The sequence below is a fragment of the Strongylocentrotus purpuratus genome, unplaced genomic scaffold (genome assembly GCF_000002235.5).
Source record: "Strongylocentrotus purpuratus isolate Spur 01 unplaced genomic scaffold, Spur_5.0 spur5_scaffold_6, whole genome shotgun sequence".
Taxonomy (NCBI): Eukaryota; Metazoa; Echinodermata; class Echinoidea; order Camarodonta; family Strongylocentrotidae; genus Strongylocentrotus; species Strongylocentrotus purpuratus.
This window is the reverse complement of record NW_022145612.1, coordinates 26,133,018-26,152,860: the sequence shown is the minus strand read 5'-3', so window position 1 is coordinate 26,152,860 and position 19,843 is coordinate 26,133,018. Positions and strand designations below refer to the sequence as shown.

Genomic DNA, 19,843 nt, shown 5'->3' with positions numbered 1-19,843 from the left:
AATGCAGTTCAATATAGCACATCAAGTTGCAATTGTGGATTATAATTTTTTTAAGAAACTTTTTCCAGTTTAGTACTAATGAAGTTCTATAGCACCCCTAGATTTTGTTTAAACTTGGTTTAATTGACTGTGGTTGCTCACTGCACTGTCCCTTAACTTGGAATATGAAGAAAAGGCTAAAACATGCAATATGAATCCATAAGCGTTGCAATAATCAACGCCATACTGTAATCTTTTTTTGCATACTTCATTTACACAGCCTTCTTCTGCAGACTAGAGCAATGAAATAGCAAGCCTGGGAAGTGGAATCCACAGATGCCAGGGATTGTAACCAACCCCAAAATACCACTGCTTGCTTGCCTGGCCTGCTCCCACCCGGCCGGGCCCCCTGTGTAGTGACAACATTGAACCAGTTTTCACAAGACAAAAGAACTGCTAGGTGAACTAGCATCGGTACCTGGAACTGTTCTCCCTCTCTGGCATAAGGACTTCAAACTAGCTTTTGAAAAAATGAAATATTAGTTATTTATTTTGTGGAGAGAGAGAAAAATGTGCCTACTTTAAAAAAAAAAGTATTTTGCAGCCAATCCCACTAATAGATAGATGAATATTTCATGTTTCAGGGTGAATTTGAAGTCCATCTTGTTTTTTACAATCCTGTTAAGTCGGAATGTATATGTACACTGTAGTCGATTACGTCATCCGTGTGCGCTAAGGCAAACAGAACTGCAATCAATTTGGGTAAAATTGTTTGATGAAAAATGTGATAAAAGTGGTCACGCTTTTTGGAAAAGAACATTTTGCAAAGTTGGGGAGGAATCAACACCCAAAACAACCAAGAGATGGGAATTAGTTGCACACAAGCAGGTCTTATACATGTAGATCAATGTCTTGGTCTTGACCCATTTTCCACTAGACATAACCTAAATTGAAGTTGTCTCTAGGACTGTATTGAGTGAAACCAGGTCCAAACACCAGCTAGCTATGCAAATGACAATCTGAGCTATGCTAAGAATGCAGGGGTCATCCCAACATCCCTGGATACCAGATCTTAACAACAGCTTGAGGGCTGACGAGGTGGAAGTTGAAAGCGCACTTCCCGATAGGCAGGCAGGCAGGCAGGCAGGCGTGCTCAACGGGGGAAAAAAGCGTAAGCACACACTGGTCTCTGGGAGAAGACCAAACCCAAATGTCTTCAAGTCTTACGGAAAGTAGTCTACGGATCCTATGATCTTCATACTTCTCAAAACGCAGAAAATGTGAGACACTGCAAAATGTTTAAGATTCATTTTTCACACACAATGTAACATAATAACATCAACTATGTATTGATTTCACAATGGAACGCTTCATCATCCTTCATATTAAAGTATTAATTACACGAAGGAAACGTGTTAAATGTCATGCCGCTAGACTACAGGATGTAGATTTTGCAAAGCTCCCTTGGTTCACATGTCCAGGTTAACAGTGAAATATTTGGGGCCACATGGGCTCGGTTAGCTTTAAATTTGCCCATGTTTTTCAAATGAGGATATTGCTTTACATTCCAAGACCTCTCTCAGCGAGCCCCCTATTGTTTGGCCAAAGATTTCCATCAAATTCCCTCCAAATGGTTTTGATGCTGGAGGCAGCAGCTAGTCCAAGCTCAAATTTGTAGTTCAAGTCTAGAAGCTCCTGGGGGGCAAATATACAAAATTGTGTCAACTTTAGGAAATTTGCAAAGGCTTACAAATTAGTAACATAACAAGAAAACACATTTTCTGATTGGACACTCCTTTCTCGGAAAGAAAATTGAACCAGTCAGCTGTAAAAAATGAGGGACTTTCTATCCTACAGGCCTAGCTATAGGAGGAAGGCTTTGCCTGTAGCCCAAAGGATTTTGTGAATATAAGAATATAAGATATTGAAAAATATAGAGCTTTTAGAAGTACTGGTGTTAAGTAATTTTGGGTTCAAATTGACATGAATATAATCCCTTTTAATTCACAAGAAAATACATGAGACCAGATAGCAATTAGTTCTGGGAAAGTGTGAGGAACTACGGTAGTCTAAAAGACATTTCTAGAAAGAAAAACAAATCGTCCCTAAAGAAATGCCTTTGCTACAAGTTAAAAAAATATCACAACAAAATAAGGTGTCATCCTACACTTTATCTGTCTTCAAATATAATCTTATGCTAAGTGCATTTGGTGATAGGCTTCAAAACAAGTTTTTACTATAACACATTGTGAATGTAACAAAATTACAAGAGTAAAGCCGCAGTACATCTAAAAGATTCTTGATAATCCAAGACCTCAGATAATGAGGCAAGATGGATGCTCGTTAAAATTGCATATATATGTAGGCCTACAACACTTCAATTTTTAAAATCCAATTAATTTATGTGTAAAAAACTTACGTTGGTAAAGGTCACAATGTGAAACTCATTTTTATCATTATTACTGTCTAATCTTCCCCAGTCCGCATCCTGTTTGACTCTTTTCTTTGTTCTTATTCCGCTCTGATTATCTAATTTCTTTCCAATTCTCTGTCACAATATCAGTCCTCTGATCGCTTTTTAACTCGCTCTCCCATAACAAAACCCAGTACGTCGCATTTCCTCTTCTCCCAAGTCTCCGTTAATCATTTCTCCCTTTTCCTTTCTGACCCTCCCTTTCTTTTCCTTATCTAATTAGTACTAAAGCCTCCACCATCATCACCCTCTTATGTTCCTCTCCCTTCCTCTCATTTCCATTCGCTCTCTCAATGGATGCTCTCTCTCCCTCTATCTCCCTCTCTCTCTCTCCCTCTCTCTCCCCTCTCCCTCTATCTCCCTCTCTCTCTCTCTCTCCCTCTCTCCCTCTCCATCTCTCTCTCTCTCTCTTTCCTCTCTCTCCTCCAAAGTGGCCATTTCCTTCCTTTACTAATAATTTCCCTCAGCTTTTTTTCATGAACCCACTGTCAATGTCACTGGTTCGCATTAGGTTGGAAATCCCAGGCGAGTTGATGATAGATTAAACAGGATCTCCCCTGTACACACACACTATATGCAGTCCATTGCTAATTGAATAATTCGCAAGTGCAATTGAAGGGTTACTGGCCATGTGACCAATACACATGAGCAAAAAGTAATGTGTGGAAAACTAATGTGTTCCCCCGCAATACTCCTATCAATGTATATATCATAGCCTTTTTACGATGTATATTGTATAAAACCTTTGTCCCCTTTTTGTAAATTGAATAAAATGAGCTTGTACTAGCCTACAGAATGTATTGGATGCATGCCTGCTGGAGGATGTATCTGAAAAATAGATACCGGTAATATTGTCAAACTACACAGCTTTAACAAGAAAGATTCCCTGACTGGAAAGATTCTTAGAAAATCATTACAAAAATAGCTTTTCTGTGAAATCAATTCAAAACCAAACTGTTGTAAGAACATTAGCACTATCTTTTTCGAACAGCATCAAGCATATTCCATGTAATCCAAGATTATCCCCTAAGTCGAACACATTATACACTACAAACACAAATTCTAGCAATCTGAAAGTAAAATTACCAAGTACCGGTACAGTGTTTCTTGGAATGGAGATACACAGGCATGTATGCTCATTCTCACATCAAGTATAATGTAATTTGCAATTGTATCTAAAACTTCAAGGTGCAATGCAGGCAAATCTCATTCCACCAATCTCCTTTAAGTCTGCGGGAGCGAAAATTACAGCGGAAATGGTTAATGTTGGCGCAAACTTGGATGATTTTTCAATATGGCTGTGCTTGTGAGGGGAGTCTAAAAGGCATCAGCTCAAATTTGGATAGGAAAGGCAGACGAAACAGATTGTTTTTCCTCGTGTTCAAGTTCAGAGAAATGTGCTCAGTCTATCAGAAACAGGAAAGGGATAGTGTGAAGAAAATGTGAATTACTGAAGAAAAAAGCTGCAACTCTTTGCATTTTAGTCATGTGATCATCTTGAATTTCAATGATTGCTGACATCTTTCTTCTAGCTTGTTTTTGTTTTTTTCCCAATCAACGTGAACAATTGGTGTTATTTCTTATCACATTGCTCACAAGCTAACTCGTGGGAAAACCTGTTAGCAGCCAGCGAAGGGAGGGATGAAAAACTATTTGTTTAACCATCTTTATGAATTTACTAGACATTTTAGTTCTGAACTAATTTATAATTGAAATGAATCTTGGAATACAATTCTACAATAAGCTTTGCAGAATTTCAGCTACAAAGTGCATATATTGCAGAAATTGATAATATAATTTCATTTGTTTATTCAAATTCGTGGAGAGGAGAGTGTCTACTATCGTACATTTTTTAGAAATAATAATGTGCACTTTTATCACTCTATTCATAAATCACATCTCGTTCTCTAATTACACGTACCTTGATCAAAAGACAGCACTTCCCTTTCAACCGGTAGGAAAAAATTTGGAAGGATATCTTGTCATACAACCCCCCCCCCCCCCCCCCTCCCCCACTCAAAAACATGAATAGCATAGAAATCCATCACAGGGAAAACTCTTTAACGGTACGTTTAAGCTCAGCTTTTAGGCCATAATGAGGCATTTAGTTCAAAACACGGTTGCGTTTCTCATTTTCGTATAAACGCTGATCATAAACGGCGATCGTAAACTCACAAAAACATGCGTTTTGGATCGGCGTTTCTCCAAAAAGATGGTTTCTGGGAAGCATGCAGCCATGCACAATCTTTTGTAAACGCGTTTAAATGATGTCATAATAAACGTGTTTCCAGTTCATGTGAAAATCTGCACGCTGCTAATAGGGTGCACAATATTGTGCTTGTTTTTTCTCAAGGCATGCACATATATACAGGCTCGAGCAGAGTCATCCGAGCAAGATCATTTGTAACCTTAATACTAAGTACTTCTTCCATATCATTGAGTTGAAATGAGTGTCATGGGCTCAAACTACAGCGAAGAGGGCCCTTATCCTCGCTTGGTCCGAACCCGAAATGGAAGATGAATTGAATGAGTTTCAAAAAAGTGGCGCCCCAACTTGACCTGGCCTCCCGGGGTCAACGTAGCATGCGCAGTGCAGGTTTGCGAATCCAGATACAGAGCCTGAATTCGCCTGGAGAAGGGAAGCATAAACGTACCCCCGTGGAACTGCCTTTATGATGAGCGTTTCAAAATGCTCATGAATTCTACCTTCAAAAGTGAGCACAAACGCACCCTAAGACTAAGGCAAAGACACATCTGTATATATTGATCAAAGTCACATACGGTATGCATTTTGAATAAAAATACAAACATATCGGCCTATACAACATACTACATGTACCACTGAAAAGTAATACTTGTGCAAAAATTGCTGGGGTGTTTTAAAGCACATGACTCGGTATATCATGTGATAATGGATTTATAGCTACAATGATATCAAATGGGCCAATATACAATGTATATACAAATGGCTGATAGTGACATGATTGATATATTTTGTCAGGCATGTCATTGTTGATTTGGATTATAGTATTATTCTTCATTCAGTATTTCAGTTCAGGACAATCTTGCCAAAATTAATGATCCATGTATAATAATAGGTTAGAATCCATCAAATTTTGTTCCATACACAATGATCTTTTAAAATCCATATATTTTTGCCATTGTTCATAAAGTGTTGTCGACAACAAAGTCAGTAAAATGAGCTATTGTAAGGGACAATGGTTCAACAATGGTTCAATATTACCGCAGGTTGATCGCAAAAAGGTCTTGAGGTAACAGAGAAATAACAGCTACATTTGTATGGTGCTTATTACTATGTTTCTGATCACTTTACATTGTGATTATTATTACCCCGGTCATTGGATCCAATCGCTCATCAGCTCATGATAGTGCACACACTCTGCTCCCTAGGGAGTCATTTTAGTTTAAGCGCACACAGGCTGCCAATATAACCCAATTGTTAATGTATGTATTCTATCGGGCACCCATTTAACACCTCGGTGGAGAGTGGCAAATGTAGATTATTGTCTTGCCAAAGGACATTGGTGTTATCTGCCACAGGATTCAGAGCGCAAACAAATGTGATCCACAGTCCAGTGATGTATCCGCTAGACCAGGATACCTATACTTTCTTATTAGTATTATATCCTCATTATTTTATTATTAATATTATTATAATTTTCTATATAATCATTGTAGGGTTATTATTATCATCAATCATTTATTATTTCCTGTATATTGCATATTGGTAATAATCATTATTATTCTTTACTGAATATTATAATTAAGCGCTGCATATATGCATATTAAATATCTACTACCGGTACTTATTTTGTAACTAGTCCTGACTGAGAGGAGAAAGGGGCCTATAGTAATATTCAAATTAAAAATACTGCACTGTCTTGATGAATTATATAACATACCAAATGAAAGAAAAAAGTGAAAGGCGTAAGTATTCTCAAAAAGAATGAAACGCAGATAATAATTAATACCCCAAAAAACAAAACAAAAAACCTTTAATATTTTTATTGACAGAAAATATATTACAGTAAATTTGCACCTGCAGAATATTGTAAATTTCATGACAGATTAGGGCACACTTGTGATATTAACACAAAAATATTTGCATGCTCAGTGATGCAGCATCAAACTGAATGCAAGAATTGTGAAGATAATATTTGCACAAAAATCATGAAATGAGAAGCATTCACCAGCACCACACCGACACTCTCTGGCTATAATCAGTCATGTGTCATTCAAGTCCTAAAATAATAGCTAAGCAAGTAATCATGGCATATAAGGGTTGGTTGGTAATTCTTTATTTGAACGGTGATCTCAAGGTTCAATTATGTGAAAACATCAAACACAAAAGAAAGGTATGCAGTGTTGAAAATATGTGCATGCACCACTCTCTAACTAAGCTCTGCTGCTTGGCTACACGAGATAGAGCTATGCGGTAAGTACTGCGCGCGTCGCGGCCGCTAGGGCGAAACATGAGCGACTGGTGTGATTATGGTAGGCAATGCAAGTAACGTGCAAACAGGTTGCCACTGCGCTGTGATGATATCCGAAACCACCTCTCAAAACGATACGGGTCACACATCACTATTCCGTATTAATATTTCCGATCAGATTTTATAGTCTGACAAAATTTTGATCAATCTCACCTTCTTTTGGATCTGTTTCAACGAGTGTAGCCGCTCGAGAAAGCACATCGAGTGGTGTTTCCATCATGACAATTTTCTCTTGCACTCGATTCGCTCTTCAATTCCACACACGGACAGAAAACGTAGATTGCTGGTCTATGAGTATGATTGGTAAACAAAGGACAGAATATGTAGAACAACAGTAAAATGCTTCTACACCGGGAGAAAAATTTGAGGAAAAATCTGTGAGAAGTGTTTTCTTTTCGGAAAATTGGTTTCAGTGAATGGTCTTCCAAAACGCATGTCGATCACAATGGGCTTATAAATTTTGCAGCCACAAACAATCACCAGTTCGCAACGGGGATCAAACAAGTTGATAGAAAATATGCCAGGAATGAAGGAATGTGTATTGAGTAGGGCCATACCATTCACAAAGAGGGACAATGTATTTTGATAGCTCTGTTTGGTTGTGTATTTGAAGAGCTTCCCCTTGATAATTCTACCTGAAAATATATAAATATATCATTACAGTTATAATAACCTTATCATTACATATAAAATATGTCCATGAAATATCGTACAAACAAGATATTAATTTTTACACTCATTGGAATGAATTTACAAACCCTGTGAAAAGTGCATGTTTCGGAATTTCATGGGTATTGAACTACCTGAAAATAGAAAAAAGAGGGACGACCTCCAACCCTCGCCACCGAATCTACACAACCTGTTAAAAATCGATGGATCTCTTTTCACTCAGGAATTTACAAAAGGTGCAATTATTTAGACTGTGTGCATTTATGCATTTTTGTTTCGTCAATTCATATCGTCTTTGGAAATTCAACACGAATTCCATTGTGTTTTTGTTTTGTCATTGAAAATAAAGAGAGAGAGAGAGAAAGAGAGAGAGAGCGAAAGAGAGAGAGAGAGAGAGAGAGAGAGAGAGAGAGGGGGGGGGGGGGTGAGAGGGGGCCGCGGGAGGGGATCGAGGGGGAGGGGGCTGGAGGGAGGGGTGGAACAGAAGGAGTGAGAGGTTGAAAAGGAGAGTGAGAGAGACTGTAACAGGGGCTAGATTATTTCATTTCAGTGATGATACGACCAATGTTCTGGGAAAGAGACCAATAAGAGAGGTTCAAGACCCTCCCTATCAAATCTCAATACAAAAGCTTCATATTTTTCAGAAATATTATGTGACAATATACAAGTAATTTTTAGGGCTAGCATACTTGTAATATTCCCCATGAGATGATTCTTCGTCGCTGTTTTCATCATATTATTATTTTTAACATGAAAGAGGAAAGATGGAATCATACTTCTTTTTTTTCTCGTTTTTTTCCTTTTCTTGTTCTTTCTTAATAGTGTAAATAAATAGTTCACAACCCTTTAGGAATTTTATTTGTCATATATTATTATATTTGAAAGGTGCTGTACCGATTCAAGCTCTTTATGTTTCAATGACCTTTGTGTGTTCATACTTTAAACTGTATAATAGTTGCAACTTGTCCTTGATAAAAAATTGTTATATTCTTTTTCAAGTGAAGTCCATTCAAATGAATTGTAAAATTGAAATTGATTTGTTGAATAATATTCTTTTTCATGTGATGTTAACTCAAATGAATTGTTAAATTGTGAACATGGATGCGTAAATAAATAAATGAATAATGTGGAGTAGAGTTCCCCCCCCCCCACCTCCTCCTCCAAGTTGACCAAATAGAAAGAAAAAGAGAAAAGGAAAGGTATATCATGAAGAGAGGCGGAAAATGGTGAAAACCTGAATCAAGGCAAAATACAAAAAAGGCAGCCGAGTGCACCATTGGCCTAGGCTCCCCCCCCCAAAAAAAAAAAAAAAAAAAAAAATCCGGGATTACCACAACTAGACAGCATATTCTGTAGAGGATTGAAGATGTTTTGTTTTTTTTAATTCAAGGCCTACATTAATAAAAATCATAATTTCCCTCTACCTAACAAGATTTCGTACGCCTATTTCATTAAAAACCGAGGAAGAAAAATGTTTCCATCACAGGTTTTACATGTTTCTAATCTAAGATCTAGAAATTGGTGTTGCATCAGGCGCGTACGCAGCGGGGGTTTCGGGGGTTGAACCCCCCCCCCCTCATTCTTGTTATGTGTGTGATTTTTTTATGGAACCCCCCCCCCTCACCCTCAATACCTTTTTTTTTTAAGTGTGCAAAAGGGTGACCTCAAAAATGACCTTACCTCCCCGAGTCGTTGCGAAATTTTTGGGACCAAAAAAAAAACGGCTGGTGAGGCGTTGCGAATTTTTCGGCCCGATTTAAAAATGTTAAAACTCCCCCCCCCCCCCCGAAAAAATCCTGCGTACGCCACTGTGTTGCATGATGTCCATTTTAGTTGTTGTAGGCGTAGTGGGTCATTTGGAGTTCTTAATTGTTGTTATATAGGAATGTTGACTTTGTTGTTGTCATCTGTGTTGTTGTTTTGGAGAGAATTTCCTCAAGGACTCAACTACGGTTGGCCAACTGCGATACGACTATTCCCAACAATCGCCTACCTGCTACATTTGAAATAAAATACACGAGATCTGAAGATATTGTCTTTTTGTCAGGTGAAGTTGTTCTTCAAATTCTGATGTTTCCAAAATCAGCTATAGCACGGGCAAATCCAGTTAAGCCGAAGTGGCTGCCCATTTCCTCACATGAAAATCAAAGAAAAAAAAAAACGCCCGACCCACCTCCTGTCGGAATCTTAAAGAGAATAACGGAATTCTTGCGGATATCATTTCTTTCAGGAAAAAAATCGTATTGATGTATTTGTATCATAAATAAAGGATTGCGCAGAACTGGTGCCCCCGGCCCCCACCCCCCTTTGAAACCCGATCGGCAATAAATTATATACACATGCATTCAGGGGCGGCGATCCCAGGGGGACACGTCCCCCCCCCCCCCCCCCCCCCCACCCGGGAATTTTGAAAAAGTGCACATAAAAAGTGTATAGCAAATAATGACTAAAGACTGCTCTGGAGGGCCCAAAAGTGCAGCGTTTAGACTAATAAAAATGCAAAAATCAAGCTCGGTCGCTATACGCTCCCTCGCATAATAACCCGGTAAGAGGGTGGGGGGGGGGGGGATTTGGTTTGGACGGGAGTTGGCCGCTCAAGCCTCGAAACCCCTACCCATTTTTCTCGAAATAAGGCCCATCTTTCACAATTTTAGGGTGTTTTTCGGGTATTTACCATACAAACACCCGAAATTTTGAATAACTTGAACAGACCCATTTTTAATGGTATTTTTGTTAAAAATGAGACCGATGTTTAGGGACCCAATAGAGCGACACACCCCCGTCTGTCTTAATATGTGAGTAGCCTTCCCCCCGAATAATATCCTTCAAAATGTGCAACTCCGTTGGCATCACCGTGATACCAGCGGAATACAGATTTCCCCTCGCATTTCGTCCCCCCTCCCCCCCCCCCCCCCCCCCCCCCCCCGCATGTCATGAAGAGAAATCGCCGCCATGCATGCATTTCTTCAGGTCCAGGACAGGTGAAGCCCCCCCCCCCCCCTCAAGATATTAAATTGTTTTTTTATCATAGCTTTTATCAATGCCAACTACATGTAATCATCAAGGTGATAATTATTTCAATTACCTTTTCTCTCTCTCTCTCTCTCTCTCATTTCTTTCCCTCCTCTTTATTATGCGCAAATGCCTTTGTATCAATTTTTCCCAGTCGTTAAAAAACGTTAGATAAATAAAACAATGAGTTTGCGTTACACACAGGTTGATTTGTGCACTGAATATCTTGAACGATGTTAACTTTACAATTTTATTATGTTTTCATTCTATAGAATTTAGCATGAGATTCCAGTTTTCACACTTGAATATTCAAAATACCCTATAATTTACCACTTCTTTATGATTCAAAATTGCACAAAAATAAGCTCTTGAAGATTCCTTTCTTTACATCAGTGGAAACCATGAAATAAGATTACGTATATTTCATAAATAAGAAATATGCAGCAGACATTAACCTTTAATTCATATAAAAAAATAAAAAAATAAAAGAGCCAAGACTTGCGAAAGAACCGTTCAACGGTTTAATGTCAATAACAAATTACCTTTTTCGCACTGACGGAGACATAACAAAGCTGCAGGAACAGACATCTTTAGACCCAATAGTCAGTAATACATATAATAACAGTCATGAACGGGGAATACCTTAAATCAAGAGCTACATTTATCAATGTACAATTAATGTTCCAGAAACCATGCTTGGATATAAAAAAAAAACTTCTGCAAATTATCATTCAATACATCAAGCAAATTAAACGAGGTTATTATTCTAAACTACCGGTAGCATGCTATATATTTAAAGGTTATGAATTTTTATTTGATAAAACAATTGCTCTGTATCTTACCTACGATAATTCGAAATGTATTAGATAACACACTGCAATATTAAATTACTTCATATTCCCACGTTATAGCGATGTATATCCATGTAACATGGTATTAGACAGTTTTCTGGATGAATTACATAATCATCATCCATAAAACTATCTTTCTTGACAAAAAATAAATCAGGTTCAACTAAGGCCTCTAGTAAAAGTTTGGGAAACGTCATACTCATATTCATGTTACTCTCTCTGTATATATATATATTCATAATTTACACATCGTTAATATTACACAAGACAATATGCAGTATAAATAATTCAACCTGTAGTCCGACATTTTATAGAATGTACATATTATGTTCAGTTGCGAGAAAGGTACTATCATTTCATCTGTTTGGAACCAAAAGGGCATTAACTCATGTAGTTTTAACAGACTTGATGCCCTTTTGGATCTGAAAAAATGATATTAACAATGAATATACAGTCTTGTTTTGTTGTCAACTTCAGCAGCATTAGAAAGTTAAAGCTCTCTTAAAAATTCCCAGAATGCAACAGGGAATACAGATTAATTACAATATCTCCTCTCAAAGTTTTCTCATTTTTGAATAACCACCAAAATGGTAGGGCCAGTTAAATACTCTTTTTTTAAGCTCTCATTTTTCAATTAAAGTAGGGCTCACCATTTACAGGTTATAATACAAGGAATACAGGATACAGGAGAATCTAAAATGAAAGAGTACAAACAAATAGAGACAGATATTGGAATTGTTTACATGACATTATTTTTAACCTGTATCAAGGGCTGTATCCCATTATCCATATACCCGGACAACTGCTCTCTCAGACAACCACACAAAGTACTTTTTGGAATTATCACCTCGTCTGGAAGAGTCGTCCTGGGGAGTAATAATAATTGTCTTATAATATTGTAGTCTATAAGGTTTTTTCAGATGTTTACCACACAATATATTAGTTGAGAATATAATTCTGTTAAGTTATCTATTTGTAGTAGTGTTACAAGTTACAACACAAACTCTTGGTCATAAAAATTTGAACTTTGAAGTACTAGTGCAACAATAAGAGTTTAAGATTGCATGCTAAATTTTAAATAGTTTCTGCCCATGTACAAATAGAGAGAGAAGACTTGATGCTCAATAAAAAATATATGTCTTGTCGACGGAAGCCATTTTTTAAGCACTTGGAATGGAGCACAATGCAGTTTTTTAGTCAGTTAATTACAAGATACAAAGAACATTTTACTATCATGAACTTCATGGTGCAAATTTATTACAAAATTGTGAAGGATAATAAATACAGTTATGGAGTACGAATATTTCATTCCTCCGAAATGGCACAAACAGTTCAATAGTTTCTGTAGTTTTTGAGCAATGAAATATATTTATTACAGCTGCTGATAAGTAACGCCCAACTCACTATCGTCTGTTATCTATCTTCAGCAATCGCTTCGTCATAAGTTGGCAGTTCTACGACTATAGCTGGCGCTAGTAACAATTGTTCTTCAGGCGGGGGAGCATGGCCTTGCACGCCGCCGCCCCCGCCGTCGTCTAGATGACGTTGGACGCATTCTTCGCACATGTGGCTTGTGACTGCAGGGGCGGTCGATGACGAGGCGAGGTTGGTCGATGAGGAGGACGCTAATGGGTTATGATGGATGTCCGTCTGACTGACTTTGTAGTACCTGCAGTAACAAGATGGGAGAAATTGTAGAAGGAAATTATCTTGTGAACTTAGTCATGGATTGCAACAAGAGAGGATAATTACTAGTGGTCAGAAGGCTGACATTTTCATGTTTTTGCATTTCTGTTTGGAACTGCATTAACTTAGTTAGAGGCATTGTGAGGAGTCGTAAGAAAGGTAGGGTTGGGGGTTCGAAACCCATTGTCCCTATTCAAACACTTTCATTCAGGAAACATCAAATATTAGAGATGTCGCGTTGTCGGCAAATTTTAGAATTTGATTACTAATTTGTTTTCCTTGTTAGAAAAAAAATTGAACATCTGTCGGCAAATTGAAAGTAAAAAAAAAAAAAATTGGTTTCTGTGAGTGTATTGTCTATTTTTTCCGCTGCTGTTGAGCGTTGTTGGAAATTGTTGGAAATTGTGTGGAGGAAATATGATTAACAACCTCATTCAGTATTCTATAGAAGATCCTGTCCGTGTTCTAAAAATCTCTCTCGTCATGTTTGTATCAGTGGTCAATCAAGTTTCATTTTCATTTCATTTTCATTTCTATATTTTCCTTTCCTACAAACTACAATACATAATAACGAATAATAATAACGAAAGTTACAATCCACCTCCTAAAATAACGAATAAGTAGAAAATTATCATTCCTATTTCCTAATGTAAATTTCTATGATAATAAATGTAGGTCGGTGAACATACTGATAATCAGCAGAGCCACCAATAGCGCCAGGTACATCTCCGACCATAAGTTCAACACCAATGTCCTCACGTCGTAGAATCTCAGCAGTCTCATACAATGGTGGTGGGAGGTGGTCTAAAAAGTCGCCTGACATGTTACCAGTAGGCGGAAGCGGATGTAACACTAATGTTTCATGTATATTGAGGGAAGAGTTTGTGACAGACGCTGTCGCACCGTCCCCGTGACGCGGCGGCGACCGCTGAACGTCGGCGCGGTCGTTGGCGGCACTATGACGTCGATTCGATCGTGAGAAACTTGAAACTCGCTCTCGAATCCCATGAAGGGTTCCTACTCTCCCGCAGGAGTCCGTGGTTAAAAGACAAAGTACCATGGACGAACTGCCCAGAATAACCCCAATGACGCTGATGATTGCTCCGGCGACGTACTCTTTCGTGTTCACACAAATGACAAGTCCAGCAAAGAGAAGTAACGTGGCAAAGATAAGTAGAAGGCCGATGCGGTTACGTTTCTTCCGATATCGACTCCTGCGTCGACGTTCCTCGGCGGACAGCTGAGGATTTCGTTGGACAGTACTGCCAGCACCAACGTTGCTGACACCACTAAGACCTCCTATACTACCCGCAGTCAATGATGATACATTGAGCTGGTTTGTGGAATGAACGATGGCGCGCTCTCTTTCAGGATCTTGGAGATCGATTTGATGCATTGTATGGTTTTAAGTTGGTCGTATCCAGGTTCATCGACCTCGATTACGATAATTGTCCAATGACGCTTGATGGGAAAGGCACATTTCGTATTTTTTCTTCATTTCTGGTGAATATTTCACGCTTGGGAATCACGGCATTTTGTGAAGTCTTTGATCCTACATTACTTCAAAGTGATGGCCAAGATAAATTCTGAAATAAAAAGAAAGGAGAAATCATTATGACGAACCAAAGAAACATTCGTTTACTAGTGTAAAAGTACGATGTTTTCAATAATAGCAGACAGAGGAACAAAGTTTGATGAAAATCGGTTAACAAATAAAAATAAAAAAAGTTATCAGTAATTCAGAATCATTGCGATCACTATCTAACTCAGGTGAATTAGCAAATTGGTCATGAGTTTCTAATGTTCTTTCCTCGCTATTCAATAGTCATCAATGTTTTCATTTTTTTCAAAGTTGTTGTAAATAATAAATATACATTTTTGTGGATAATATGAAAAAGCCAAATTTATTAATGTTTCTGAAAGAAAGGAACGTTTTAGTACTTTATGATATTGCACATAATAATATGTAGAAAGTAGAAACATGTTATCATCAATACAACGTTGTTTAAGGTAAGGGAAATTCTTTTTCTTCTGGTTTAAATTGATTACATTAAATTGTATTTATTTAATCACGGTAAAACTCACAACGGCCTGAAAAGACTGCTTTTCAGCTAGTCCGTGTTAAAAACATAAAGCAGATCATATCGACAAAAAAAACCCATTATAAATACTAGGAAAAACAGATGATATATAAAACAAAGTGAATAGATAAAGCTATATAAATACACACACAAAAAAATTACAAACACTAAATATTACATGTGTTATACCAAAATTATATAAACAGTTGATGAGTATAATCAGCAAATGACATAACGAACTAGTGACCGAGTCGTGCATTTGTATCTAAACTAGGGATTTTCATGATTGTTTATAAAATAATCGTCCGACTTTCCTTCTTTTTTCATTTTCAGTTTGTCAAGTTATTGAAATCAACTTATTTTTGGACAGGGGTTTTGGCCCTCAATTAGAGCCCCAAGGTATCGTCACTATCGTGGGAATTAAAATTCCATTCAGGAGATTGCCAACACAACAAAATGCCCTTCAATGTGAGTTTCATAGTTCAACTCATTTCGCAGATACTGACGTACTTAAATGTTCTGGTATTGGGTTGACCAGATTACCAGACATCAGGGGCGGCGCCTGAGTATTTTTCTACCAGTACTCCCCATTGGAAGTGGAAAGTAGGGGCCACAATGTGAGTGGCTAATTGTACACAGATATAAAGTAGAGTACTGGTCATGAAATATCACTGAAGAAGAGACTGGAATTCATTGAAAGGTGTGACATATTAAAGTGACTCAGTAACAATAACATTGTTGAAATGTCAATTTTGTGTAATCTTTGTTTTAAACGTTTATTATTATATTCCTTCTATTGTAATAACCCTCTAAACGGCAAAAGAATCCAGAGAAAATTCTCACACAACAAAGATATTTATACATGTAGTTTTCTCTGAAGGCGTCACTGTGCAACACCCTCTATTAATGATCAACAGTAAATTCTCCCAACTATTTTTGAACTTTCTCAACCGTTTTCCTTGGAAATAAAGACATAAGACAGGCTTTTAAAAATGTTTCAACACTTTAATGTCTGGAATAGTAGAGCCAATTCATTGCTATATGATGATTTACATTCACCTAAAATGTAATTAAACTGTAATAATATAGTTGGGAGAATTAAGGAATCGATCAGATCAGTTTTTCCCCAATTTTTGTCATTAATAATGCTCCGTTTTTACTCAAACTTACAGATTATCTGTAATTGTACATCTAGCATTGAAGTCACTACCTTAGCACCATTTTATCTCATCTGAACAATGTTACCAAGTCCCTTTAAAGGTTTAATGTGTATTGAGAGGTTTTGGAATCATTATCATTTCACAACAAATTGGCACACTCTTGCTGATCACATACAGTAAAAAAATAAAAATTAAAAAAAACACTGCAAAATAATTGAGTATAAGGGACTTCACACATATATAGAAGTGGCATAAATTTGGTTTAAATTACTTTTGGGATATACATGTATATCCTAGTGACAGGGTGTACAAGGTATTTCCACAAGTCCATGGACAGGACTAGAAAACTCAATGTCATGTGTTTTTGTGATTGCGGCCCCAGCAATCAAGTACGACTATACTCTACAAAGAGGACTGTACTCAATGAAAGAAGAAGAACTGAAGATGAAAAAAAACTGAAAATGAAAAAAAGCTGAAATATTACTTAACCTGTACCAGTGTAACTCATTAACATACTTTTTAAGTTCAGACACCCACTGTTAAAGTTTAGTATTTGTTATTTGTCTACCAAATCATGGAGGGGCACAAAAGGTTCCTGACTCCTATCCTTCTGTAACATTGCCCATACACATTATTAATGCAGATTTATAAATCAGGTGGAGTCGTATCTGGATGAATCCTTACAAACAAATCTCAAGTTCTGGACTAATTATTAGCAATGAAGAAACAATTTAGACTGAAAATCACTGAATCATGATTAGTCTATATGCAATTTCTATTTTCTAGAAAACTACAATTATATTATCATGTGTAGGCCTACATGTATATTTAATAATCTACATTTAAAACATTTTTTCAAGATATCGCTACTGATATATCAAAGGAGGAATAAGAAGCATGTCTTTGTCTCTCATACTATCAGTACTATAAAGGAAGTGCATATTTTTACTTGCACCGACACACTCATTTTTATTGTATAGTCCAGTCTATGTGAGAGCATGGTGTAAGTAACTCCATGGTGAGAGTGAGCTGAGACAACACAAACTTTGCACCTGCACCTTGGTTCATATCATTGGCATATATATATAGTCTATGACACTATTGATAATCCCGGTATGGTATACCGAATTACCGATAGCTTCTAAGGAGCTGCTGTTTGGGATTCATAATTACTGCATCAAGTTAATGTAGATTTTTTTCTCCAAGCTTTTAACACTAACTACAGATCTAGGCCTAGACCTACTGGTCTTGACTCTGACTACTTTTTAAATTCTTCACATTTAGGGGTACTTTAGTTCAGAAGTTCATGAGAATCAACATCATCATCAAACAGTAGATCTATGTTTTTATCATGAAGGAAATTGGGTGAAAGAGGAATAATCAATAAGGAAAGGGAGCTTTCTGATAGCACATATTTCCACCGTCTAGCCTAGGCCAGGCTTGGCCTAGATCACGATGATTTAATCCTAAATCCTCAAATTATGCACTTGATCTAGAGTAGAGTCGAGACTAGAGTAGAGTCTAGATCCTCTTCAAGTAGTTCAATCTTCATCATGTGCTGGATCTTCTAATTAATGCAGATGATCTAATTCTAAATCCTCTAATTATGCAGATGATCTACATCTACTTATCTAGACCCTCTAATTACGCAGATGACCGTTAGATCATCAGCTCTAATTATACAACACGTAACAAATAAAACGTTGGCAAATGTTAAATGTATGCTAACACAACGAATGCCTATTGCCTTGGAATGCACGCCACACCACACACCACGCCATGAATTATTTATCACTTTCTAGATTCTAGCTTCTCATCATAACTCCAAGGATAAAAAGACGATTCGTCTACTCACTCTGTTCTTTCTTCTCGAGACTAGGATTCCCAATGATATCAAAGAAAGCCATCAACAAACAAGCATCTTTCAAAAATCTTTAGGCCTATTCCGCTATCTTTTCTTGCATCAACATATCCACGATGTTATGTTTATGTTTTGTCTGAACTTTGCAATGGATTATATAGGTACGATGCGTTGTGTGCTAATACCGTACCATAGTACAGTGCGCTACGGTACCATTCATAGATAGCTGAATGAGCTTGAATACACACTACGTGATAAATTACAACACAGCTCGATCGTCTGGAATGTCAATTTACTACACGCTCATAATCCAATACTTCCGACCACATGGCTGTATGAAAATAGTTCTCCTTCAACACATCATGAACAGTGGACATTTCTTCTGGTCAGACATGCTTTCTACTCCCTTATAGATTGGTATGTGATCTGTGTATTTATACCGGTGAATTCATCGTAGACTAAAAATAGAGAGGTTGTAAAAAAGAGAGAGAGAGTAGTATTTACGCCGCCACGGCCATATCGTGCACGCGTGCCACATTGCGTACGTACGTACGTTCGTCCGTTTCCATTCATAATAATACGACATCGACAAGACGTCAACATCGCTAGCGGTCATCACACTTTTGGGATGGCTCAAAGGCGGCCCTCAGGGGGAGGGGGGGGGGGGGGGGCACAATGCCCCCACTTTTTCTAGTATCACCAAATTGCCGCTTTTTACATAGGAAAAGTGCCCCTTTAACTTTGTAAGAAGTGCCCCTTCTACTTTGACAAGAGCCCCTATTAATTTGTAAAAGTGTCTCTTCCCCTTTTCACCTCTGAAAAGTGCCCCTTTTCTTTCGAAAAGCTCCCATTTTACTTAACAATGAGTGTCGATGTCCATTGTTATAAGTGCCTTTTTTAATCTCTAGTAAGTGCCCTCTTTTCAGGTACGAAAAATGCCCCTTTTTCACTTTTGATAAGTTCCTCCTTCAACTGGCCCTTTTCAAATCTGTGTTGTGCCCCTTTTACCTCGACCAATGGTCCTTTTTCCTTTGTAAGAAGTGCCCCTTCTCCTATACCCCTGTTTTTACTCGGATAAGCGCACCTTATATTTCACATTATGTCCTTTTTCCTTTCTAATAAGTGCCCCTTTTCATGATGATAACTGCCCCCATTTTAAAAAAGAGCCCCTTTCCCTTTCATCAAACCCCTTTTTGATCTATTTAAGGTTTGAGAAGTTACTTTAACTTCAGATAAGTGCCCCCTCCACCTCCGATAATTGCCTCATATTCAAATCTGAGAGTTACTGATGAGTTTCCCTTTTCACCTCTATTAACTGTCCCTTTTATTTTTACACGTGCCCCTTTACCTTTCTAATAAATTAATGTTCTTTTTCATACTTATAAGTGTTCTTTCCCCTTCTCGTAATTACCCCCGACCCATTCATCTCTGATAAGTGCACCGTTTATTTTAGCATGTGCCTCTTTTTCTTTATATTAAGAGCGGCTCGTCCCCCTTCTCATAAAATCCCCCTTTCAACTCCAATAAATGCCCCCATTAAAATCTGATCGGTGCTCA

At 37.6% G+C, this 19,843-nt stretch overlaps 1 protein-coding gene and 1 long non-coding RNA gene across 2 annotated transcripts; both read right to left on the bottom strand.

Annotated features, from left to right (window-relative positions):
- Positions 1-664: 664 nt before the first annotated feature.
- Positions 665-7,201, bottom strand: LOC115919280. Its single transcript, XR_004061781.1, has 2 exons — positions 7,120-7,201; positions 665-1,674 (listed from the first exon to the last, which is right to left on the bottom strand). It is a non-coding gene; the product is annotated as an uncharacterized LOC115919280 (long non-coding RNA).
- Positions 7,202-11,084: 3,883 nt separating this feature from the next.
- On the bottom strand, positions 11,085-18,362 carry LOC115919309. Its single transcript, XM_030972779.1, has 3 exons — positions 18,281-18,362; positions 13,874-14,770; positions 11,085-13,167 (listed from the first exon to the last, which is right to left on the bottom strand). The coding sequence occupies exons 2-3, from the start codon at positions 14,578-14,580 to the stop codon at positions 12,912-12,914; spliced, it is 963 nt and encodes a 320-aa protein (XP_030828639.1). The 5' UTR covers positions 14,581-14,770; positions 18,281-18,362; the 3' UTR covers positions 11,085-12,911.
- Between the last annotated feature and the right edge of the window lie 1,481 nt (positions 18,363-19,843).

What these genes read in the sequence shown, in the direction of transcription:
- LOC115919309 (XM_030972779.1), bottom strand. Translation starts at nt 14,580, where the DNA reads ATGCATCAAATCGATCTCCAAGATCCTGAAAGAGAGCGCGCCATCGTT. An exon ending in GGTGGCTCTGCTGATTATCA is followed by an intron (nt 13,168 to 13,873) that starts GTATGTTCACCG and finishes TTGTTACTGCAG; the next exon opens with GTACTACAAAGTCAGTCAGA.